We start from the raw sequence: 26,292 nt of genomic DNA, 5'->3' as shown, positions 1-26,292 counted from the left end.
TTACTGTTTTGTTGCTGATTGTTAAACATGCGTCCTTTGAAGCAAAGGGTTTGTGTGACCAACTTTGAAATAACGAAAAAATGATTTTTGGTGACCTTTTATATGCCCGGTTATATACTTGATTTCATGAAAGCTGCTTAGCAAAGAATGTTGACTAAACAAATGACTTTAATTGTGAATTAAAGCATAGATTTAATGTCTTGTAAAGTTATGGTATATACTCCAGATAAAATGTTATGTTTTCTAAAACAGAATTTGGTGTACATTGGAGAAAACTAGGACACCAAATTATTTCCTGATTTGTGCAATGAGAACCTAATATTAAGCAAGTTCAAATGCTTTAGGAAGAGCTTACACTTTTGTTCCCACTAACATAATATGAATCCATCTGTGTTTTTGGAACTTACGTTAAGACGAACAGCTACAACTGGGCAGAGATAAATCTGTGAGGCTTAGGTTAAAGGACACTCCTGAAATTACAAAATGGGGAGCTTTTTTTTAAATTTAATACAACAAAGATTTTATATTCTGTGGGTAGCATTTTTTTTAATTTAATACAGCAAAGATTTTGTATTGTAGATGTTTAGAGGATTTTTCATGTCTTAAACATTAAATCTATATTTTATTTCATTTCTATAGCCAAAGCTCATTGTGTGAGTTATACACAATATAGGCAGTTTTTGGTTTCTGTAGTAAGCCATGGAATTTAAAATGTTTACAGAATAATTGTGTATACATATATAGTTTTTTAATGGTATTTTTTTTTTTAATTTTTATATGGTATCAGCAAACTCTCAAGTTCTAATTCAGTCCCTTGAATCATTAAGGGTGTTTGTATTTTTTGGCGAGTAAACATGAGAATATTTACTTCCTGTATGCTAGAAAGTATGAGGGATTCATCTGCTAAATTTTGAGAGTTAATTAGGGTGGAAGTTAATATTTTTTCTAATAAGCAATTTCTGTACAATTTTTCTCAAGGTTTGTTGGCATCCAAAGCTGTTGGGGTGGATGGTGCTGAGAAAAAGGAAGACTACAGTGAAACGGCTCCAATGCTGGAGCAGGTATGAAATGGTAGCATTTGATTTTTTTCAAGGTCCCCAACTGGAATGATCGCAGAGCTATAGTATCCACATAATTGAAATTACCCTTTTGATCAGATAAGGGAATAGGAAACTGATGATATATTTTTAACTCTGCCTTCTCCAAGGTATACAGATAAACCACAGACTTCATTAGCGTTTGTTTTCAATAGACTGGCAGTCACGCCTTTGTCTCCAAAATGTGCAGGCCTGGAGACAGGCATCCCAGGTATAAGCTGGATTACCTTAACTAGCTTACACAAAGACCCTTACACAAATACTTTCCATTTGTGATTTAAAACAGGGTTTTTTGGCATCTAATAAAGCTTCTTTTGTAAGAAGTTTCTTTTATATTGTAACAATTGGTGTTGGTAGACTGTGTGTTTTATGAATATTGATCAATGAGCCATACATTTTTGCTAGGATGTATATTTTAATAACTACAAAAAATGAATTTAAAAAAAATCTATTAAGGGTCTGTCTTTAAACCACCTAATAGAGGAATTTAAAAGTGAAGGTTACAGTTGCTCGATTTTGCCTTGGCTACCTTCAGATTCCCACAACACTGTACATAGCGAGCTGTGCATGCTTTCACATTCTCTAAGGGCTTCCCTTCCTGGGCGCTGTAAGACTATAAGAACACAGTAATAGCCATAAGTGGGTTTCCTTGGTTCTCCTGTTTTAAAATCTGAGCCTTAATGTAGTTTTAATATATCCTTTTTGTATTATTTAATTTTCTTTATTAGTAGCCTAATAAAGAAGACTTTAAAATGAGTATCTTTTGCTCTTTTCTGTGTTTTAACAAATAGTCCAAATTTAATTGATATTGTATTGAGTTTTTCAGGGTTATTTTTAGGCCTGATTTGATAACAGTGCGTTGTTTTGGTGCCTCCATTAATGTTGTATTAAATCAATGGTCTTTTAAATTAGTATGTCAGCAAATCATTACCTTCTGATTTTCTGTGATCATCAGACGGTTAAGTCTTTGCCGTTATTGTCAGGATATCAACCAAATTTTAAATGATTTTTTTACTGTGTGTTACTTTTTTCAATGTCCCAGATCTAATATTTTGTATTTTCACCACTGTTTATGGTATTCTCAAAAATGCAATAAATCAGGGACTTGGGTAATAAAAATGTTTCTGGAAAATTCATTACAATGTCAATCTTTCATTATGCACAATCCTACTGAGGTGAACATGATTGTGAAAATTACTTATTATATGTGGAAGTTAGAATAGAGGGCAGTGCCCATCTCAGAAGTATAGAAAGCAACATTTTAAAATTGAGTTAAAAAAAGAAAACTGAGTAACTCGGCGGTTTATATTTGCATAATTAAAAAAATTTTCAGAGTCCTTGCCAGTTTTGTAACAAAGAGACCAATAATCACTAATGAAAACTTTGTGAATTATTTTAGATTTTTAAGGAACATCATGCTGTTCCTTTATTTTTTATGTTATTCAAGTTGATTTCAGTGTGAAAATGTTTTGTAACCAAACGCTTAATTTTTGTGCTGTTTGCCCTGCTTCAGAGTTTAAATGCCGAGTTATAAAACTTTTCATTACATCTCAGTTGGTATCAACAGTAGACTGAAAGGAGAGGTATTGATTTTCCCTAACCTCTGTTGTCTTAATGAATAAAATAATGTCACTTATGACATAGATTAATAACAGGCCTACAACTAAAACCTACTGTGCTAATGGGTTTATTTACATTTTTAAAATTTCAAACTCTGTAGTCTTGAATCCCAATCCTCCAATTATTAATTATAGATTATTTATGTATTAGGGAATTGTTATGTTATATTTACTTTTGGATAAAATCTGCATTAGATGCATAATTCAGTAAGTTTTTTAAAGTGTTAACTTGTCCTTGTTTAGAAGTTAAGCACCTTATCAAGATATTAATTTAAGTTTTAAAATCTTGTTTCATAACTTTGTAACTCGAGAGTAATGGATGCTGTAGTGATGTCTCTCACATATGTGAAGATGAACAATAAAATCGTTTATTTACAAGTAATGGCTCTAATTACTTTTCTGGCAACACCTTTTATGATAAGTTTAGGAATCCTTCCCTCTGTGGAGTACTTTTCCAAATGATTAATCTGCACTTACACACATGTGTAATGAGTAAATTCAAGAATAGAAATGATGACAACTGAATGAATGGGACACATGACACCAGGCACTTTATGTGGTATGTCCAACATGCCTGTGTAGAGCATCCAAAGGTGCCCTACTTAATACGGAATATACACTTTTTCCCCACCAAAACTTGAGTGCCTATATTTTACTGCGAACAGAAAGCTCTTTGGTCCCCAGAGAGTGGTCTTTCATATTCCAGAGAACTGCAGACTGCAGATGTGATTATCATCCCTTGCAAAGGATAGGGAAATAAAAAGGCTTCTTGGGGTCAAACATGTTGTTCAGAGTGCTACCAATCCATTTCTTTATAGAGACCTATCTTAGTATGCATTTTTAAAATTGTGTATCCTGTTTTGCTCTCATACGTATGTCAGATACGGTACAGGCATACCCACACCTCAGATTCCAAGTCCTCCAGTGTGGCTCTTTACTCTTGTCCTTGGACACACTCACATATATTTTTGCATATGTAGGAAATTTTACTGCCAAATGATTAAAGATACTCTTTATGAAAGAACTGACAAAGTTCTAATTTTTTTTTAAAAGTGTCAGTTGGCAGGAAGAAGGTAAAACTCTCATCTAAGAATGCGACGTATTTTGTTTTTAAATCCAATGTTTTAAACTTACACTTTATCTCCTTGGTTTTTTTTTGTTGTTGTTGCTTGTTTTGTATTGTTTTTTAGTCTTTTAACTCTGTATTGCTGGTGGCTTTGATTTCATGATGCATTATGCTTATGAAACTAGCTTTCAGCACTAAAATGAGTTAAAGATAATGTTTCGTTAATTTGGTCATTGTTTTCCTGTTGAGATCTTTCTTTAAAGGGAAGCTGTCTACTTAGACCTCCACATTTAATTTGTTAAAGGAAGTTATTTTACGAGAAAAACATGTGGCAGTTAAATGTTTAAATGTTGTCTTCTAATGCTGTAAAACATTAAAATGCTGTTTTATCCACCTATTTATTACTGATGTTATTAGTAATTATGGTTTCAAAGAGGTATATTTCAGTTTAAATTGAAAATATTTGTTCAGGAAAAACATTTTATATTCTGAGAATAATATGAATAAAATATATTTTTAAAAAGCCATTTGGACTAAAAGTTGACAGCATCCCTTTAAAGACGGCCTATTCAACTTTTAGTTAATAATTTGTGGGGTTCTTTTTGGTTTTTCATTTGTAATAGAAATGTTATATGTTGCTTAACAATGTTTTTGGATACTAAAGTTGCTTAACAATCAAAATAGAATACAAGAACAAAAATGAAGAAACCAAAATAAAAATATCAATTTTTTATTATTTATTCAGGCGATTTCACCTAAACCTCAAAGTCAGAAAAAAAATGAAGCTGACATTAGCAGTTCTGCCAACACTCAGAAACCTGCACTGTTATCCTCAACTTTGTCTTCAGGGAAGGCTCGCAGCAAGAAATGCAAACATGAATCTGGAGATTCTTCTGGGTGTATAAAACCCCCTAAATCACCACTTTCCCCAGAATTAATACAAGTCGAGGATTTGACGCTTGTATCTCAGCTTTCTTCTTCAGTGATAAATAAAACTAGTGAGCACAGATTTTTAAAAAATAGTTATTTATCCTATAAGATACATTAAAAAGTTTGATTGTAGTTATATTGTATTTTTATGAAATTGCTTTTTAAATACTCAAACTTAAGTGGATATGATAGGGAAGGCTTGAAACTTTTCAGGGGCAAAACCATAAACATTTTTGGCTGATTTATTGTACAGAAATTGTACTGCTGGTTGAGAAACCTTACCATTTAATAATGCAAATTCCACTGTAGTTTGATGCTCCTTAACTAATAATCTAAGCACAATCAGAGGCCTGATTCATTACAAAAAAAAAAAAAAAAGCCCAATAAACAAAACAGACAAACAAAAATCATAGAGTCACAAAAAGACCCACCCACGGTGAATATTTTTCCTTAACTCCGAAAATGACTGATGGCTTGATTGGGTTAGTGACCACCACTTGGCCTGTAATCCCCTCTACTATATATCTTTTTTATTCTAGCAGTTAGAGTGTAAACTTAAGTTTAATATTGTTGGTGAAAGAAAAATGCTTCCTTGCTCTTATTTTTAAAGATTTTATGTTTCAGTACCACTTACCTTTCAAGAGTTACTTTCGTTTTATTAAAATAGTCTTTCAACCTTGGTTTGGAGATATATACATATATATACAGATACATGTATACATATATATGGGAAGATTTGTGTTGACCCTGTGTTTATCATACTAGTTTATTATTCTAAGTAAGAGATACATGAAAAACAATTACCTGAAAAGTCACTTGTTAAAAGGTACTTTTGCTGTCTATGCAGCAATTGAATTAAAACCTGATTAGTAGTAAATGAATAGGAAATATTTCCATACGGACTGTTTCAGATGTTGACATTGAGAAGACTTTTATTAATCAAACATTTAGTTCCATTATTTTCTACCAAACAGTGTTTTTTTAATTTTTTTATCAGATTTTGGTATTTCTTGGTTGTAGTTTTGTTCTTTTTATCAAATATGTAGACAGGATGAGGACAGAAGAACTCAATTGTTTTCTTACGAACTTCATTTCATTATGGAATTTACCATGAAATAGTAGTCACTGCAGTGTTCCACGATATTGATACGTATTTTATTTTGAAATTGTTTTGATTTTGGTATAACCACAATGTTACAGCAACTGAATTTTATTAATTTTTTTTTCAGTTGTCACCATGTCTTTCATTTGATTTTTGTAAAATTAGATATCCAGAGTATCAACCTCTAGATCTTTCTTATTTCCTCTCCTAAATGAACATGAACATATTAACTGGTGGAATCCCACCTATTCAAAATGATTATAAACATGTTTACATGCCTTGTAGAAAAAAAAAAAAACAGGTTAAAAAAAGATTTCTGTGCTTTGTGTTACATAGTTAGATGATGTTTAAATGACTCACCAAATTATTTTAAAAACAAAACATGAGGGCAAGTCTCATACTCTTTTAAAATCCTCATTGTTTGCCCATAATAACTATTTAAAGTTGTTTGTATTCAATTTTTTTTAATGAATCAGGCCCAAACATATGTTTAGAAGAATCCATTTGGGAGAATGAGGGTGGGATAAAATTATTTCATTTTATTTTGGCAAGTGAAGTAAAGCACTAACTCTAAAATGCATGTCAAATTTTTGTTACCTATGCTCCCTGCTTTTTATTTTACCCTTAGTGTTTCTGGATTTGTAATGCAGCGAAAGGGAGTTAAAAAAAAAAAAAAAATCCTTGGCTAACAGAGACTATTTTCCCAAAGGAAAAATGGCAACTAACACAACGATCTGCAATTACAGAATTAAATATAATCTGTCACTTGGGAAGCTATCTGAAATTAGTGTTCCTTGTTATTTTCTTTTGGTTCTGATAGGCTTTAAATTTTAGAAGTTTTGATTAACTTTTTTTTTTTTTTTTTGTGAATGAGGGCACAGTTTTTGCCTTTGATTACCTTTGGAACAACATCAGAGGGCAGAATTTAAATTCTTTTCCCTATTTATCTCCTTAACTATTATAAGATGATCCCAGCATGTTTCTGCTTCGTGAACATTGAGGATCTTTTTCTAGGTCCTCCACAGCCTGTGAACCCCCCTAGACCTTTCAAGCATAGTGAGCGGAGAAGAAGATCTCAGCGTTTAGCCACCTTGCCCATGCCTGATGATTCTATAGAAAAGGTTTCTCCTCTCTCTCCAGCCACTGATGGGAAAGCTTTCTCCATCAGTTCTCAAAATCAGCAAGAGCCTTCAGTACCAGAGGGTAATGTATATTGATTTCCTCTAGAACCAAACGTAAAGAAGATAGAGAACGCACTAAGAGTTTAAGCTTATTAGAGCATTAAGAAATTTCTGCTTTTTTTCCTTTTTACATCTTTTGGATTTATAAGCACTTCATTTGTTCTGCAAATATTTGAGTGCCTTCTTTGTGCCAGGCACTGTTCAATTTATATAACATTTTAATCCAATTTGATATTAACTGTGCCAGTTTATCTATGTTAATATTATATTACATTCTTTATTTTGTGTAGTTCCTGATGTTGCACATTTGTCACTTGAGAAGCTGGGGGCCTGTCTCCCTCTTGACTTAAGTCGTGCTTCAGAAGTTACAGCGCCTCTAGTCCCAGATCCCTCTTACCATAACGAATGTCCCAAGACAGACAAGGAAGAATCGCAGATGCTTACAAACCCTTCCTCCAAAGCAATAACTGATATGAGAGGAACTCCAGCAGCATCAGGTAAAAAAACAAAAAAAAAAATGTTCTACAAGTAGCTAGGTATTTATAAGCATAAACATTTTGATATAATTACATTAATGGATAATTCCTTTTCATAAATATCTTTACATAACTTCTAAGAGAGATAGGGCTTTTGTGTCTGTTAAAGTTCTTTAATGAATATACTTCTTTGTCACTTTGCGTCGTTTCCCTTGCTTCTTTCAACATCCTGCTGCTACTAAATAGCAATCATTAAAGCTAAATATAATGATGAAAAATCTTGATTTTGAAGCCAGGTAATATTTAATGGGTACAACATTGAGGTTTAAGGATTTTAATAGCTGCTAATATTTAAGCAATACTTAGCTTAATGTTAACTATATATACTTATATCTTACCTATAACCCTATAACTTGGGGCACAGTCTCCCAAGTTCAAATGTAATTTGTTATAATGTGATTTTAGAAGTCGGTCATATAAAATCAGCCCTGCTCAAGAACACATCTTTGGGATGATTTTTTGGACATAATCTGAAAGGATTCAGGGGTATTTTATTAGGTTGATATTTTAATCTAACAGAAAGGATTCAGGGGTATTTTATTAGGTTGATATTTTAATCTAACAGAATCACTAATTATATTTCCCCTGTACAGTTATATTATTTTATTTGAAATAGTTGATAGAATTTTAACCTCAACTAAAGAACATATGAGAAAATAGGGCAAATGCTAATTTCAAATCCTTTTCTAGTAAATTACTAATTTGGAATTACGTGAATGGAGGAGCTCTCAATTGAGTTAATTTTAAAATAGAGAAAAACAAAACTTGTTTGATTTACAACCAACAATGTTGGGGTTAATAGTACTTAATATAAGCATCTTTCCTGAAATCACTTTATCAGCTTCTTGGATGAAGCATAAAATAGAGCTTGCTCTTTTCTGATGGTGGTAAAATTTAAAACAAAATGATTGATATAACTGAAGAAACATTTTTGTTTTAGCTTAACTGCATTTTCTTATTAGTTTATTGCTTTTATTGTCTTACTCCTTCCTTCAAAATAAAAATGTAACCAATATTAAATATATGCTTTTCTACAACTCCATTAGCACAGCCATTTTTTTTCCCCCAGAATATCTAGCTTATTTGTAATATATATGGCTAGTTACAATACCGGCATGTTTCTTACTGTGTTTCATACTGGTTAAAATGTAATGGATTAGAAGGAAGACACAAAATTTTCTTTTTGAAGTATTTGAAAAACAATTCAAGAAAGTAAAACAGTAAGGCAGTTTTCTTGAAGGGTGAAAGGTGGAGAGGAGTTTCAATTTATATGATGTTTTGGTCGATTTGTTGGAGAGATTTGTAGGTTTGTTGAGGATCATCTATGTAGGTGTGGTTATGGCTGGCAACTTTATTTAACTCAAGAAAATGCATGTTTTTAAATGTTGATTAGAAGGTTGATTTATTATTGAATGGAAGGAGGTTGGGAGTCCTAGTTTATTTCTATTAGCTATTTTAATTTTTTATGTTTTCAGAGAAATAATGGAATTAAGGCCATGTTCTAATTGGATATCTTTTTATTAAAACCTGTGAGCCTGTCTGACTGCATTGAAACTTCAGTAGTCTGCATGCTTTTCTCCCTTTACATATATGTTACCCACCATCTCTGAACCGTTTCTGTAGTATTTGTTGAACTTCTCTCTGCTCCCCAGGTTGTCTTTAATAATTTTTAGAGTCAAAGTACCAGATGTTTGTTGTTGTCATTGTTTTTTTTTTATTTTTTAATGTGTGTGTTTGCTTGGTTGCTTGATTTCGATTATGATTATAAAAGTAAATTTTGTTAGTTGAATTTTTAAAATTTCTACAGAAAGCATTATTTACCAGACCTGCATCAAACACATTTTCTGGGTTGTTTTTGTTAAATTGAAACTCTTGGGATATTTAAAATGATGTGGATATTTGTGACTAACTGTGAAATAGCTTAACAGACTTTGATTTTTTCCTTTTTTGTGTGAGAAAGATTTGTGTGCTAATGATTTTATTAGTCATGCTATAGGATAGATGAGATTATGCAAATGATTCAATTATTATTGCACCTGCTCTTAGCAGGTTAGCATTTACTTTTAATTGTTTTTTCCAGTAGAGATAATGATATTGCACTAAACTGTCTACATTCTTCCATGAGTTGTGTCCTGACAGGGTGATTAACCAAGGTTATGAACATATCACTGCTCACATTACTAAAGAAGGCATCAGTACCTTCAAAAATGGATGCCTTTGTGGTCATTGTGTTAGCAGAATGCTTTATCTAACAGCCAGCTGGTTTGGGATGAGGATAGAGCCTCACAAAGACTCTTAGTTCTGTTACAATCTAGAGATGTGAATTAGTTTTCTTTTTTATCTACTGGAGATATATATATATATATGTATATATATATATATATATGTATGTATATATATATATATATGTAAAACAAATACTGAATTACCTGTAACTTCTTTTTAAGGAGTTAAAAGATATGGATGATGCATGTAGTTTTGTAGCTGTTAAATCTTTTAAATTCTAGATAATAGTACTGGCTGTACATTTTTTTTTTTTTTGAAATAGAAACTTTTAATGTGCACATGAGGCCAACATAGCTATCGCTCCCTGTCAGAGTGTTTTCTTATGGTAAGGCATGCATTAGAAGGTACACAATCTACCTTCAGAAAATTTAAAAGGGATACATAAAAAAATAACATAGAATGTAAAACGCCTCTATGCAGGATGTAAGTAACTAGGTACAGAGCACTTTTGAGTTCAAAAATATAAAAGATTGCTCTCAGGGAGGCCTCAGGTAGGGAAATAAATAGCATTTAAATAAATCAGTCTTGAAACTCAGTCTTTCCTTTATATAATGGGGAGGTTGTAGCAGATGATAATCTATGATTATTGTTGGCTCTGAAATTTTTATTTTTATTAAATCATTGATAATGCATGTAATGGGGTTTATGTTTATTCCAAAGAAAAGTTCATATTATGATATTGTTTTCACTTTCGACTTACAATTTTTAAATATTCTTAGAAATGATAGTTTCTCTTAAAATAGTTTCTGTAAAATTCTTTGGAACTCCTGTGAAGATGCAGTTGGGATTAGGAGATCATATGAATATAATTTTAAGCTTTTTCAGTTTGTCCTGTGTTGAAAGAAACTTTTAGTAATACATCTTCCATTTTCTGTTTTGAACAAATCAATACATAGATAGCAAAGAATCTTGTCTTACTGCAGAATTTTTTTAGTTAATATGGGTTTGACTATTGGATTGACCTGGACATGAAGACTGTACATTCTTGCTATCAGGATGCTCATTAGCAGACAACTACATTTTAGAGGGTGTTGGTTGAAAATCATTAGGCTTCTCTTCATTGTCCTTCAAAGTCATATCTGAAATTGATCTCTTAATGAAATGTAGATAGAGGTAAATGAATGAATGTTGTATAGTTTTATCATGGTAGTTGAGATGGTGGATGACTCTTAGTGATTCCTCTCTTTGGTGTCCATGAAGATATTACTGGTTGGTTAATATAGTATTTTTTTTTAAATCAGAGGTAATCTGGCTTAATATGGCAAAAAAGCCATACCTAATCTTACTGTGGTTTTTAAATGTACTTCATTTTTGGTCCGACATCTTATATCACTTGTACATTTACTTTTAACAAACCTTTTGTTTTAAAGCATTTTCCCATTTTTTTCCCAGAATTGTACCAAACAGAACAAAACTACAGCCAGAGACACTCTAATCTACTGCCACCCCCACACCAAATGTCCATGGCTTGTGCAGAGACTGGGGTTTCCATGGAGAGTCTCAGGGATAGCCTCTTTTTTAGTTTGTAGAATCTGAGATGCTAAGCATATGGAAGGGGCTTGAGAAACCACTCTCTATTATTGACTTTAAATTGTCTGCAAGTAGGCAAAATTCAGAGATCTACCTGTCTTATTTAAATAGCTCTGCTCTGTTGTGTTGTTTGTTTTTTATCATATATTGGGCTATCACATAATACTTAATTTGAAGAAAACGTGTTGATAAAATTTAGTTTAAATGTCGATATTTGTTGCATGAATATTCTAGTGTTTTAGTTCCCGAATTCTTGCATAGGTGAAATAAGGACAATGTAATGAACTTCTCATAAATCAAAATTTATTCTTTTGTTGAATTCTAGAATGGGCTTGTTTTTCTATTTATGTGTGAATGTTTGTACAAGTTCTGCCATCACTGCATATATGAATACTTAATACCCTGTGCGTGAGATGTTGACACCCTTTGTTGACACCCTCCCTCCCCCGTCAGTTTTACTTTTGGAATCTTACCCCTTTAGAGTTTTAAGGCCTGGGAACCAATAGAACATGTGGAAGTGGAATCTGGAATTGGTCTTCCTGAAAGCAGTCGGGGCGATGACTACTTCTTTTTGCTGTAGGAGCTGGCTTACTGAGCAGTGATTCATAATTAACTGCATTTGTCTTCCAAGCACCTGAGAGACCCCTGCACCTGAGAGACCCCTGCCTTTCTAGTCAGTAAAGACAGCCCAATAAAGCAGTTCTTTTCATTTTAATCAACCCAGGGGATTCCAGTCTTGTTTCACCTTTCAACCCAGAGTCAGTGCTTCAGGGACTTAAGGGCCTAGGAAGCGGTAATCATTATCATTGCTGCTTGTGCACACACCTGTACTATTATGGAGCATTTATAAAGCAATGCTCTTACTGTTTACACTGTAAATGCTTTATTATTTTCAAGAAATCACATCAAATTTGTAGGATTTTCACAATGCATTAATTAATAGTAATTAGTAAAAAGGAAGTGATGTTTTTATTCAGTAGTCATGGTAATAAGGAAATTTAAAAGTGTTTCTTTTTGTGCTGATGTCCCTTCCAGTTTGGGACATAAGAAGTGGAGGCTATCAATATTCTTAATTAATTTGAAATTTACTTACTAGAACCTTATTAGCATTTAATTCAAGTTAAGTGGTATTTTAATTTTTTAAATGGGCTAAATAGGTTACTATTCTTTCAAAAAATTTTATTTTTGACATTTAAGGAAAATTTTATTAAAATAACAGCTTATAAAATTGTATAGATTAGTATTTTTAAATTTTAATTTGTACAATTAAGGAAAATTTTATTACAGTAGCATTGGTTTATAACATTATATAGGTTTCAGGTGTACATCATTATAAATCAACACCTCTTATATATGGTTTGTTTTCCGGAGTGGTATTTTATATTACTATTATATTTGATTCAAATTACATCAAATATATGAAGTAATTTGAATAAGATGCTGATCTTTGTAATACTGATTCTGTGATAAGGAAATCAAAAGAATTTGTAAGAGTTGATATTAAAGCATAATTTAGTAGACTGAAATTGCATTTTAAATATATTGTGGCATTTTTCTTAGATTAACCCTAGACACAAATTAAGATGGCATCAAAAATAGTGAAGGTGAATTAAGAACTTCATTAAATTTAATTGCTTCAGTTATTGGTTTAAAAATGTATTTGGGGCTATTAGATAATATCTGCATGCCATTGGGGTGGATATTTTGATGTGTAAGTAAGTCTTTGTATTTTACATTTATTGATAGATATAGACCAAAAATGATTTGTGGAATAATTCTGTTTTGAGCGTTATTGTTACCTAACAACATATTTATGATGAAGTTCAAAGGTTGTTTTAGGACAACAGAGATTAAATATTATTTAAAAAAAGTTATACAAGGTGTTGAAAACCATTATACTTTAATATGAAGTGTAATATTTCATTGGGTTGGCCTGAATAGCATTCACATCTTGACTGTCACAGAAGCAAAAATGTTGCATGGACCAACCACTCCCGTGCTTTTCAGCATCTTCTGGATCAGCAGGCCATGCTGCCAGGGTAGATCCTTGCTGATAGCCTACTATTTTTATCTTGAAATTTTTTACATTTAGTTCTAGACTTATGACATTTCTAGGAAAAAAATGATACAGTCTCAAATTAATACCCCACCACAAAGGAAAAGTATAAGAACTTAATATGTTTCAGACACTGTGCTAAGCAGTGTATTCACATTGACTTATCTAACCCTTACAACAATACAAGGCAGATACTCTAATTCCCGTTCAGCAGGTGAGGAAAACTGAAGCACAGGTAGATATTAAATGATTTACTCAAGGCCACACATCTAGTAAGTGGTGAAACCAGGATTGAATCTGGTTAGTCTGATGAACTAGATTCATGCTTAACTGAATTTTAACAGTTTTTTCAATTAAGAAATCCCACTTGTTTGTAGTACTTCAAACAGTACAACAATGTAAACCTTTAATGTGTAGTTTTGTGAGCAGTTGTAATTTAAACTGTCTCATGCTTTTAACCCTTTCTAACTTAATTTCCATATTTTCCCCCTTAACCTACAGGAATATCGAAAACAGAAAAAAAAGTGAAATTGGAAGAAAAAAGCTCCACAGCATTTGGTATGAACAGAAAGTAATCTTTAAGCAAAAGACTGTACAGCTTGAGAGTGAGAGGACATAGTCTGTCCTTACTTGTTACCTGTTAGTGCTCCCTTAGGTGTAAGTGGTCATCTGCTTAGTGTTTACTAGTGTTACTGAACTTCGGACGAGTGATTGCTTGAAACATCTCTTCTAGTAATTTGTGTAGTTTTTGTCAAGGGGTCTAAATTACCTCTCTCTGATAACCGTGTGGTTTGAACATAAAGATTAAAATTATGATTATTTAAAAATAAGTTACCATTTCAACCTCCCTTGTAAAAGAACTTACCGGGTTTTCTGCCATCTTTTCTATCTTATGTGCTGTAATAACTAAATGTCTTGGAAGAACGAATGATTAAATCTTAAATATTCTACAGATTTAGCTAACTGAAGCTTGGGTCACTGAAAGTTAAATGTGGTTGATAAATTATAGACTAAACCATTCTGAATTGGAGGAAAAAGTTGAATATATGTGATGGCATTTCTTTTAAATAAATTGTTTTAGGAAACTGCTTGATATTCATTCATTTTCTTTGAAGTACATATGGTTGTGTAAAAGGGATATTTTAAAATTGTGGGAAAAAATCACTTAATGAAGTAAGGTTTTTTGTTTGTGTTCTTAGCCTTCTGTGCACCCACAAAGTATTGAAAAACTGAAGGCGTTACTTATGGATTTAATTTTTTTTTTTTATTTTGCCAAAGTAAACAGTTCAGCAGATTTTTCAAATCTTAGCATAACTTCTTATTACTATATGGAAAATGCTGAGTTTCCTCAGTCAAGTCTTTCTTAAATTGTGGAGTTTATTTTTTGCCAACAGAAAACTGAGTTCTATTACTATTTAAAGATTTTAATTACCATCTGTGTTGACTTTAAGGTGTTAGGTAGGGGAATTTCTTAACACTGCTAATGAAGACCCCTTTTTATAGTCCATAAGGCTAATCAGGAGTGCCAGAGGCATGACAGGGACAGTTTAATTGACCCATCTGTTCTGGGCAGGCGACTGGAGTACCTGAATGAAACATAAATGCTGCTTCTATGCTAGCCGCAGAGGAGCAAAGCAAGATCAGCCATGATCACTGACTTGTCTTTGTCATGCAGGTAAGAGAAAAGAAAAGGATAAGGAAAGAAAAGAGAAGCGAGACAAAGATCACTACAAACCTAAACAGAAAAAGAAGAAGAAGAAGAAAAAGAAATCTAAGCAGCATGGTGAGTATGTTAACATCTTAACTCCCATCTTTTTAAAAATTATCAAAATTTTTCTACTTGCCTCTTACCAAAGTAGGGATATGAGAAGATCCCCATGTTGAGTACTGAGAAGTTTCTGTCACTTTCCTTTGTCTTGATAATTTTGAAAAAATCAACTCTGTTTTAATCTGTTCAGTAAATGAATCTTTGCAGCTGATTAGAGACTTGGATTCCCAGCATTATGGTCCACTAGCCTCTGACAAAGCAGCATTGAGTGCCCTGAATAGTCTTAAACCTAAAAAAAAAATTAATATTCAAAAATAGAATATTACAAATTTATGTAAATTATTTCACAATTTCAAAAAAGAAAGGACACTGCTGTAGTGGGGCGAAGGTGTCTCCCCATACCTGTGAATGTAGCTGTATTTGGGAATAGTATCTGTGCCCATGTGATTAAGAATGAAATCATCTTAGATTTATGGTGGGGCAAAGAGCCTTTATGGCAAAGAGATTTACGGTGTCTTGAAAGAGAAAGAAGAGGAAGACCTGAGGTACACGGGGGAGAGGCTTTGTGATGACACCGGTAGTAAGTGGGTTGATGCAACCCTAAGCTGGGAACCACCAGGAACTGAAGAGGCAAGGAAGGATTTGCCTTAGGGCCTAAGAGGGACAAGGCCTGTTTGACACCTGGTTTTGGACTTCTGGCCTGCCACGCAATGAAAGAATATTCTGTTGTTTGAACCCTCAAAACTGTAGTAGTTTGTTGGGGCAGTCCTGGGAAACTAATACAACTTTAAGTTTATTTTAGATGACAAGTAGCTTTGCTCCCCAACCCAGAACAATATGGGAAAGGACAGTCATTAGCTGTTCTCATTGGTGATCATAGATGTAAAACCCATTAGCGAATGTGATAATTAAATCCAGCAGTGCATAGAAAAATACTGCTACCTTGGATTAGAAGGCTAAGTTGTTTTGATGTTAGAGCATGAGTCATCAAATTTTACCTCAGTAATAGATGAAAGAGAAAAAAACATTACGGTCTCTCTAAATACAGAAAAACCATTGATTCATCCATGTGTCTTTATATTTTTAAAAAAAACCAACTCTGAATAGCAGATATAAAACCTTATTTGGAAACTAATAAAGCCTAAATTAATGGGAAATAATTGATATCCATGGTTAGTAGATTGGGGATTGAGAAAACGTCACTTCATGTAAAGGGATTGCAGCAACTGTGCTGACGCCAGAAACTGGAAGAGTAAAGAGGTAGAAATGATAGTCCCTTTAAAGGAAAATGTGAAGATTATTGTCTGCTATGTAAGGGAGAGAGGTGTTTTGGAAGAATAGACATACTGATTTAAGGCAGAGTAACCAAAGAAAAGCCATACATATTTCAAAACTCAATTTATACAGAGCTGGCATTGTATATTCGTGGGCAAAAGATGGATTTTTCAGTAAATAGCATTAGAACAATGGATAATCCATATAGGAAAGAAAAATGAAACTGAACTCCTAATGTACAGCATATACACGTGCCAATTCCATGTTAATTAAGGACTGAATGTGTGAAAGCTGAAGCCATAAAACTCTGAAAGACAGTATAGAAAAACCTCTTTATGAACTTTGGGAAGGTTTTCTAAGTGAACCCTGAAGGAAAAGGTTGCAAATTTGACTAGACTGAAATTTAGAACTTTGATTTATGAAAAGTTACTACAAAGAGTGAAAAAAACACACACACAAGCCTCAGAAGATATTTGCAATGCATAGACCTGATAGACTTCTAGTATTTAGAATAAATTCAAACTCAGAAATTAGAAAGAATCCAGTAAGAAAACGGACAAGAGATTTTGACAGGTACTTCACACAAGTGGAAATCTTAAAATGCTAAGATGAGTGTATGGTGAGATGTTCAATCTTACGAGAAGCTGGATAAATGCAGTTTCTACTCGCCACCTGAGCACAAGTACCAGGGGGATGGTAGCAGGTGCTGCTGAGAAACGACAGACAAGTGGGCATCCTCCAGTTAGGGCGAAGCTGTGCTGGCCAGGTGCCCTCAGCTTCCAGCTGACTCACAGGGTCACAGGGCCTATGCAAGGGCGCCCACAACTGCATTGGCCTCAGCCATTCAGTGGAATCCACAACACTGTGTGAATGAAGAAATCACATCCTCAGGAGTCCCAAGAACAAAATGATGAGCTGAAAACCAAGTTACTAAAGAAACCTGTGATATAGCTTCATTTATGTAAATGTCAAAAAGTTAAACAGTGCAATGTTTAGAAACTCAATGCTATGTAGTAAACACATTAAAGAAAAGCAAGACCCATCAACAGAAGTTCAGGATAGCAGGAAGGGAATTTATCAAAAAATGATGCAGAGGGACCTTAAATGATGGTGACATTTCCTTAAAGGTGTGTCCCTGTCACCAGCTTCCTGGCAGCTCCTCCTTATGTTTGAGGAGCTCTTATTCTGGGCTGTTTACTTTCATCTTGGAAGTGATGCTTTTCCCTGGGTGATTAAATTATAAGCGTGGTCGCTGAGCTAGAAATAGGAGGTTTTAAATAACTTTAAGAGACATCTCTATTGTGAATGATTACTAGTACAGGAAGCTTCTAATATAAAAAGTGTTTTAGCCCACAGTTACTGCCATGAGGGAGTTTTAAAGATTATTTTATTTACTCACTGAATGTTTTACATATCCTGCTTGTTTTCATTATGTAGGAGTCACTAAGCGTTTCACATATACTACTAGTTCATTTACTCCTCAAATTAATCCTTCACAGCAGGGCCTGTTATCCCCATTTTACAAATAAGTGACTGAGGAAAAGAGTGGTTCAAGCTCACATGGTGACAGTGCTCAGCAGGTGGTCTGCTTTGGATTCAGAGCTGAACTTTGACCATCAGGCTGGTGTTACTCTGGCCTCCTGCCCCTGACTGACTAGTAGACTCTGCTAGTTTGTACTTGTCTTTGTTGACATACTAAGTTCTTGTGATTATCTGATATTTTAAATGAAGCAATAATTAGTAGCAATTTAGTTAAGTAACTTTTCATGATTATTGGTACAATAGTAGGTTGACATATGTTTTGATTACCAGATTTAGATCAAAAACTAACATTGTGTTCCATCCAAGTGTGTGGGAAATGGACCTGTTAGGTTTATTGCAGAATGACATCTCAGCCAGTTTTTAATTTGGTTACTTTGAGCAAGTCTTTCATCTTTGTGTCTTTTATGTGTCTGTAAATATGTGGAAATGGAAGGCGTACAGAGATTTAAAACAACTAAGATGAGAAATGCTAAGAGGATCCAGCATCCAAAGCATTGTGTATTAAATCAGTACAAACAAAAATTCCCTTCAAGGAGTTTGTAACATAAGCACACAAGTTTATAATGAGAGAGATAAGAAGTCTGCACAAATATCTACCAGGAAGGTATGATATGCTATATGCCCTTAAAGTGGTACAAAATATATTCTACTTAGTTTATGGGAAAGCTAGAGTGATCAAGGAAGGGACTTTTTGGAGAAGATTTCCTTTGATCTAGCTATCAAACATAGCTGTAGACTTTTATTCATAATGGCCAAAGGGGATTGGAGTTGGGAGTACAAGTGAGGTAGAGAATGCTAAAAAATGTTGTTCAGTTGTTATATAACAGAGATTAAATGTCAGCCATGTTTTACTTTTATCATGGAACTGAGATTTCTCTCATTGTTTTTAGATTCAGATGCTCCTACTTTCATTTTTGCTGAAAGGGTGATAAATACATAGTTGATCAAAGGGCAGCTTTGTGGGTTCAATTCCTGACTACAATAATTAGTGCCTGGCGACTTTTGGCGAGTTGTTTAAATTCCATAAACCTCACTTTCCTCACTTTTAAAATGGTAGTGATATTTTCTTCTTGGCTGAGTTATTGTTAGGACTCAATAGGGGAGTCACTGTAAAGAACTTACCAGAATCTGGCTAGCATTGCATGGACGCCTTCCCAGGCCTGGGCCTGCAAGACATGGTGTCTGGCACACCAGCAGTTCCTGTGAGGCCAGAGAGGTAGAGCGGCTCTCGGCATTCAGAGGCTGCTCTGTTTTTTGACAGCATCGGCATCAGCAGAGAGTGTCCCCACCGCTCACCCATGGGGAGTGAGCCCAGGGGTGTGTTTTAACAAGCTTTCCAGTTTATGTGCACTTCAGTGTTGAAAACCAGTGAAATTGCTTTTTGGCTGAATAGGGCTTCTAGATTTAGATGTCCGCATGGCGCGTGGAGAGCTCTCAGGACGGTGGGCTATGTTGTGGTATTTGGGATGGCCACTGGATGGGTGTCCCACTGCTGCTGTCACAAATTACACAGATCAGTGACTTAAAACAACACAAATTTATTCTCTCCAAGTTCTGAAAATCGGAATTCCAAAATGGGCTCCACTGGGCTGAGAGCAAGGTGCCGAAAGGGTGTGTTCCTTTCTTAAGACTCTAGCAGGGGTGCACTTTTCCAGCTTCCAGAGGTGGTGGCGTGTCTCTCCATGTGTCCCCCTCCCACATTCAAAGACAGTAATGGTCACTCAGGGCTTTCTCCTTTCATGCCACTTCCACACTGACTTTTCTGCCTCCCTCCTTTGCTTTTAGGGGTCCTTGTAATATCACTGGGCCCGCCCAGATGATCCAGAGCTAATCTCCCTATTTGAGGGTCTGCTGATCAGCAGTTTTACTTCCTTTTCTCATGCCCCTAAGTTGGTCACAGCTTCCAGGGATAAGATACAGATATCACTGGGGACCATTATTGTGCTTCCACAATCACTGACTTCCAATGGACTCTCAGTACGCACCAGCATTGTTCTTGCTCTGCCATTGTAAATGCCTTACTCTCATCCTGCTCAGCTTATCCCACTCGTTCCCTTTTATTTATTTATTCCCCAGCCTGCCTCCCTTTACATCCTCTGTCTCACACTCAGGGAAGGAAGCGAAGCCCTTGCACGGACACTTTCTCGTCTTCTCTCCACCACACCTCCCTGCCCACCCACCGGGCATATCCATCCTCACCCCTCCTTGACTCTGCCAAGGGAATGTGTGTCTGATTATAAAATCCTGGTATTCTTCAACCCTTTCTGACTGATTTCTTTCAAGACAGTTAATTTCATTCAGAGGCATTTTGCTGAAGGATTTATTGATCAAATTACTGCTGTAATAATTGGCTTGCTAGACATCATGAGAACCTCTTTACAGAGTGCGAAAAAGAAAAGGTTAATTTCCGCCTTGCATATCTTACTGCAGACATAGCTGTGACTATAGCGGAGAGAAAATGTAAAAACAATCCTTTTTCACTTCTGGATGACTGAACAAGTTTACTAGTACCAGGTAAAACACAGTGACTCCTGCTTCATCTGTGCTGCTGCCTGGGATGTATTTCCCGGATGTTCTTGCCAAATGCAGTTTTTCAGATACATAATCATCTAGTGTCCATGGACAAGAGGAGGTGGTAGTGGCGTGAATGCTTTGTATGTCCTGAAACATGACTTTCTCGTTATATTTATAGTGACTCTTCTTGATTACCTGACACTTTATTAATACTTCTTTATGTATCTTATGTTGCAGACTATTCAGACTATGAAGACAGTTCCCTAGAATTTTTGGAAAGGTGCTCTTCTCCACTAACTCGATCTTCTGGGAGTTCTCTGGCTCTGCGAAGCATGTTTACGGAGAAAAATACAACATATCAGTACCCAAGGGCAATTTTGTCAGTTGATCTTAGTGGTGAAAGTATGTGTAACCATGTAATGCTTAAAACAAGTCTTAAGATTCTTAAATGTGGAAATGAGAATAAAACATACTTGATTGAGGGCTTATCTGAGCAGGGCACACAATATAAAAAGTTACTCCATGAACTAATATGAAAATGTCAACATTAGAAATTTGAGTACTTTTAATTCCTATAAAGTTGGCTTTTGTACTAATTATTTGAGCGATGGTAAGGAAACTACTAATGTCTCTGTAGACTGGTCTTCTGTAGGTGTTTTTACATATATTCTCATATTTTTCACTGCCTAGTTATAAAGTAGATAATAATTCCATGACATAGATACATAAGCAAAGTTTTATAGATAAAGCAACTTTTCAGCTTACTGTGTTTTAGAATGAAAATTCAAATCAAGGTCTGTCTTTAAAGAAGATGCTTCTTATTTTAGCCAAATATTTGTTATAGTCCTAAAAATATACTTTGAATTTCTGATCACAAATAAACCTGTCACGAAAGGTTTGAGAATGTGGTCAGATCAATGCTTTGTACACAATCAGTTATTAGTCGCTCTTACAGGGACTGAGGGCATTGTCGGGTGGTGAAAAGAACCCTGGGCTTGGGTCTGTCAGGTCTCCTGCAAGCCCAGCCCTGGAAGTGGAAACTGTGAGGACTCACCTTGCAGTGTTCAAAGCAGTGGAAAGGGAGACTCCCCCCAGTGTAGACAGCCATGTCAGTGACTTGAGACTAGAGGTCTGTCTAGCACGGTCGGACACTGCACAAGGGAATGAAGAGAACCCCAGGGGTAATTACGAGTGCATTCACTTCCTGCCTTTCTTTCGGAGAGCCTTACATGGTGTCACTAGGCAAAGTGTTTTCTGTTGGCCTGTTACCTGCTCTCTCCCAAGCCTAACAACTCTCTCACAGTGGAGACAAAGCACACTCCGCCTTTAATAAAACAATCAGGGGGAGGGAAAATTAGGAAAAGTTCCCTCTCTACCCCCACCCATACTCTTTCCATAGCACAAGTACCCTTTCCTCACTTGGGCCATGCCACGGCAGCTTCAGACCAGGTGTGAGTTATAGTCATCGCTCTGATGCTCCTACACCCATACTGGGCCCTGCCATGGAGCACAAGTACACGAGAGTTCTGGGTGAATCTGGGGCAGGCAACAAGTATTGAAAAATCACATAAGAACACATATCCTGTGAGCCGTGAAGGTCTGAGAAGTGTCTTATATACAGAATGATGGAGAATGGGGGAGTGTATCTAGACTGATGGTGTGCTGGAACTGGAATATCTGAGAGTGTTAGAAAGAGTGTCATGAAATCGTATTCCAATTCCAGCGTTCTTTGCTTTGCCCTTCTTATGATCAACCATGGAGTCAGGAGAAAGAAGAGGGATGCTAACAAGAGGCAGAGGCTCTGAAATGTTAGCATGCATGAGGGCCACCTGGAGAGCTTGCTCAAGCAGTTCTGAGCCTCAGTCAGAATTCCTGATTTCTAACAAGATCCCAGGTGGTGTGCATTTGGAACCCTCACTGAGAATGCTGTCTTGGAAAATAGCAATGATAGCTCAAGGGGGAGCAGTTGGAAGGGAACAGGTGGGTGTTCTTGTGGCCCTCCCGTGCAGCTAGTGTCCAGATGGCTACTTAAGTATGAGAAGCAACTTGGACTTGCTTTTCCTGACAACTTACAATCCAGGAATCATTTATGCCACCCCTAGATATCAGCCAGAAATCTGTTTGATGTTTGGGATCAGTTACTCAAACTGGATTTTCTGGCCAATGATTTCGGTCATGCAAGCCTGTGTGAGATGCACGCTGATTCAGCAATCCTGGTTTTCAGTTAATTTTTATTGCTATCCATTTAATAACACATGTTTCAATATTACTGGAAGCTGTTTCTCCACATTTTAGTCTGTCATTGTGAAACAGAATTTGTATTCAGGAGAGTCCAAAAGAAAATACTAATTTTGGATTTAAGCCAGCAAAATTTTCTCCTGTGATCCTCAAAACTACTGTGTCTACCTATTTGGTTTACTTCTTGCTCCTCAAATGTTTTCATGTATTTATCATCATCTCATTTCTACATGTTACTCTATCCATTGTGCCCCAAGGCACAAAAGGAAGAAAACTTACTTAAAAAAAAAGCGGTTTTTATAAAACATTAATTTTTATAAAAACAATAAAACATTTGAAAACGGTTAAGTCGGGGGAAAAAAAGATGATAAGCTGAGAGAAGAAACACTAAGTTGTGAAATATTTATAAATAGCATGCATGTTTACTTTGAACTCAGCCACTTTGCATTTGGCCTGAATAAGTGTGAGGGAAATTATCTGTACCTAGACTCCCTCCTTGCTCTTTGAAATACTGTCATGAGGTGCTACTGCATAGATCAGGCCTCATGTTAAGCACTGGATAGGGAGCATTCAACATTACAAAACCCTTTTTCTCATGGACTCTTGACATTCTGGAGAGGGGAGATGAGTATCAGCAGGTGACTTTGCCATTCAGAATGTGAGTCGAGGACAGGGTGGGGAGGTAGGAAAACCACCTCCGTCCCCAGAGCTCCGCTGAGAGCCTTCACCTCAGGAGTCTCGGGCAGCCTTCAGGTCTTCTACTATGTGTCTCGTGATGACTCATTTTCCTCATCATTTCTTTGTGTACTCCTGCAAAAGCGTTAGTGTCCTCTCAACCTTTTCCCTTTGTCGTAAATGAATATTTTCTTATGTTTCCTTCATTTTCTTTTTCTCAGTAGCCTGAGCTAAAGGGTAGTATTTGACATCAACTCTTACAAATGCAAGCCTATAACCTGGCATTTACATTGAGTTGTAGGTAGCAGTCCTGCATATAATCTCCTTTTCAGAATGTATTCATTTTTGTAGAGCTTTGTATCAAAATGAAATCTGGAATGCATGATCCCAGTTTAAGAACTACTGGTGAAATCATTAAAAACGTGGATCCTACACCCCTCAATCATATATATATGTGCTGTCAGCCAGTGTTACGTGAATAAGATATACATATATGTATATATACCTCATCGATACATTAAACACACAGTATAGAATCAGGCAGTCCTGTACTCAGTTGGCTTCATCACTTATTAGCTATTTTCCTTGAGGAAGTTATATGTCTGATAGTTACAATGCTTGGTACAGTACATGGTGCAGTTAGGGGCAGTGATCACTGATGCCAGTGCTGTTCAGAGTGATGGTGGTAATCATCTCTACAGGCTGCTTCAATGCTGGTCATGAAACCTGATCTCTTCACAACTCTGGATTCTTGTGGCGATCAGATGGATAACATTTGTGAGAGCATCTGAAAACTGCCAATTTGAATAACCTTGCCCTCGGCTGTAGCCTCTGTCAGTGCCCAAACTACGGGCGACCGAGTCACTTGTAGCAGTGTGTGCGGTAGAAGGTCAGGCAGTCGCAACTACCTGTGCTGCAAAAGTCTCTTGTTGCTTTGTCCAGAGGCAGATAATCTATTCCCACGTGTTGGCCCTTCCTTTCTAAATATTTAGCAGCTTAGACCTGTGTGCCATACATACCATCTTTCTGGAACATGACATAGAAACGGGGAAAAATATGCTGAGTGTTGTTCTTGTATGTTCTAGACTTATCAGATGTGGAGTTCCTAGATGATTCTTCAACAGAGAGCTTGCTTCTCAGTGGAGATGAGTATAACCAGGATTTTGACTCAACCAATTTTGAGGAATCTCAGGATGAAGATGACGCTCTGAATGAAATTGTGCGGTGCGTCTGTGAAATGGACGAGGAGAACGGCTTCATGATTCAGGTGCCTGCCCTCCCCTTTAGTACTGAGGTGTCCCCATGGGTGCCCAGCGGCTTTACAGGGCTGCCTTTCTCCTGCTGACTGTCCTGTTTAGAGGGAGGTTTGTAACTTACGGGACATGTAAGTACAGTAGTATTGATTGGGAAATCTCTACAGGAAGTAGACAGTTTTCATGCCTGAGGGTCAATCCCTGTGCTTGGGTGTTGAGTTGGAGGCCTGATTCAAGCTGAAATTCTCTTCAAGAGCTGTCAAGGTGGGTTGCTAGGCCGTAGCAGCCCTTTTACTGGCCTGGCTCCCTGTTGTTTAATAATTGACATTGTATAGTCACCCTTCAATGGGAAGACACCGGGACATCAAAATTTCCACTGATCTCAAAGATAAAAGGAAAACTTTGATGCAGAGATCAGTCACTAAAAGCAGCTTCTTTAAGAAAGAGTATCTTTAAGAAAAAAGGGAAGTATCACCCATGTTTTGTGGTGACTTTGGATGATTTGGAGCTCAGGAATGGTTTCCTCAGCAAGGGACCTAGAGGCATCTAGGCTGGCCACATGGCTAGTTTGAGGTGGGCACTGCTCTGCCCCCCTTCCTGCACTTGAGTAAGCTATTGTTAAGAGTTGTAAGGATGGGTTGCCACAAAATCAGTGGGAAATAGATGAGGAAACTATTTTATGACCTTTTTACAATGTAAGCAGTTTCCCAAACCACCTTTTAGTAGGTACAACAGGAGGAAGTTCTTGAGATAGTGACTGTTTAAATTTATCTTAAATCATCACTTGATTTTGTTACATCAAATAAGAATTGACTGAGTTGCAGCAGCCAGGAACTAAGTGACCTAATTGAAAGGAAGGGAGTCTGTCCGTCTGTCCGGTGGGTAGACGCTGATCCTGAGCGCCACTCTCTTTCCTGGCAGTGCGAGGAGTGCCTGTGTTGGCAGCACAGCGCGTGCATGGGGCTGCTGGAGGAGAGCATCCCTGAGCAGTACATCTGCTACATCTGCCGGGACCCGCCAGGTAAGCGTCTGCGTGCTGGGCCCGTGCGTGTGGCTCGTGAGTCTTGTGCCTTCTTTGATTCCATGTGAAAAATGCCCCCTATTTTTTACTGTCTGTTATGCTTTTGTTTTTCATATTAATTTGCATAGGCAGAAATGTTAGGATAAATGCATCAAAATTACTACCTTATGGGAACTATAGTTTATGACTTTTTCCTGGAGAAGAATTCGCTCCAAGGGTGCTCCTGTGCTGTGACTTCCAAATAGGTGTTCGGTGGCTAGTCGAAAAGAACTGTGTTCTGAGCTCACACTCCTCCTGATGTGACTTGGAAAAGGTTTCTGATAGGGCTATATATACAACTAAATGTAAAGGAAATGAAATTTTAGGTCATCACATACAATCCCCTTCTTTTACTGATGAGGCAAGTGGGTACGGAAAATTGGACATCCCATACACAGGGATAGTGTGGGCGCAGCACAGCTGAGGCAGAGGCCTGTGCCTTTTGGCCTGCTGTCTGCGGGCTCCCCCTGATGCTGCCTCCACACGGGAGGCTCTTGGGGTCGCAGTGTTATGCGTCTCACTTACACTTTTGGCTTCCAAGGCAGAAAATAACCAGCTGCTCTC

The 26,292-nt window shown here is 36.2% G+C and overlaps 1 protein-coding gene across 9 annotated transcripts in view; it reads left to right on the top strand.

Annotated features, from left to right (window-relative positions):
- The window catches only part of PHF20L1 (PHD finger protein 20 like 1), a 67,347-nt gene that overhangs the window by 31,628 nt on the left and 9,427 nt on the right, over positions 1 to 26,292 (top strand). For 8 of the 9 annotated variants that reach the window (XM_037501599.2, XM_054691968.1, XM_054691970.1 and 5 more), the window contains 9 exons: positions 979 to 1,061; positions 4,528 to 4,780; positions 6,829 to 7,017; positions 7,286 to 7,492; positions 13,905 to 13,961; positions 15,079 to 15,186; positions 20,740 to 20,904; positions 24,501 to 24,682; positions 25,590 to 25,689. In XM_037501599.2, coding sequence (XP_037357496.1) covers positions 979 to 1,061; positions 4,528 to 4,780; positions 6,829 to 7,017; positions 7,286 to 7,492; positions 13,905 to 13,961; positions 15,079 to 15,186; positions 20,740 to 20,904; positions 24,501 to 24,682; positions 25,590 to 25,689 — 1,344 coding nt within the window. Of the gene's footprint in view, positions 1 to 978; positions 2,234 to 4,527; positions 4,781 to 6,828; positions 7,018 to 7,285; positions 7,493 to 13,904; positions 13,962 to 15,078; positions 15,187 to 20,739; positions 20,905 to 24,500; positions 24,683 to 25,589; positions 25,690 to 26,292 lie in introns of those variants that run through there. The other variant, XM_037501617.2, reaches the window with a different exon arrangement.

Source organism: Talpa occidentalis, unplaced genomic scaffold (genome assembly GCF_014898055.3).
Source record: "Talpa occidentalis isolate TD23 unplaced genomic scaffold, MPIMG_talOcc4v2.1, whole genome shotgun sequence".
NCBI lineage: Eukaryota > Metazoa > Chordata > Mammalia > Eulipotyphla > Talpidae > Talpa > Talpa occidentalis.
Note: the sequence above shows the minus strand (reverse complement) of the source record. Positions and strands in the feature narration are given on the sequence as shown.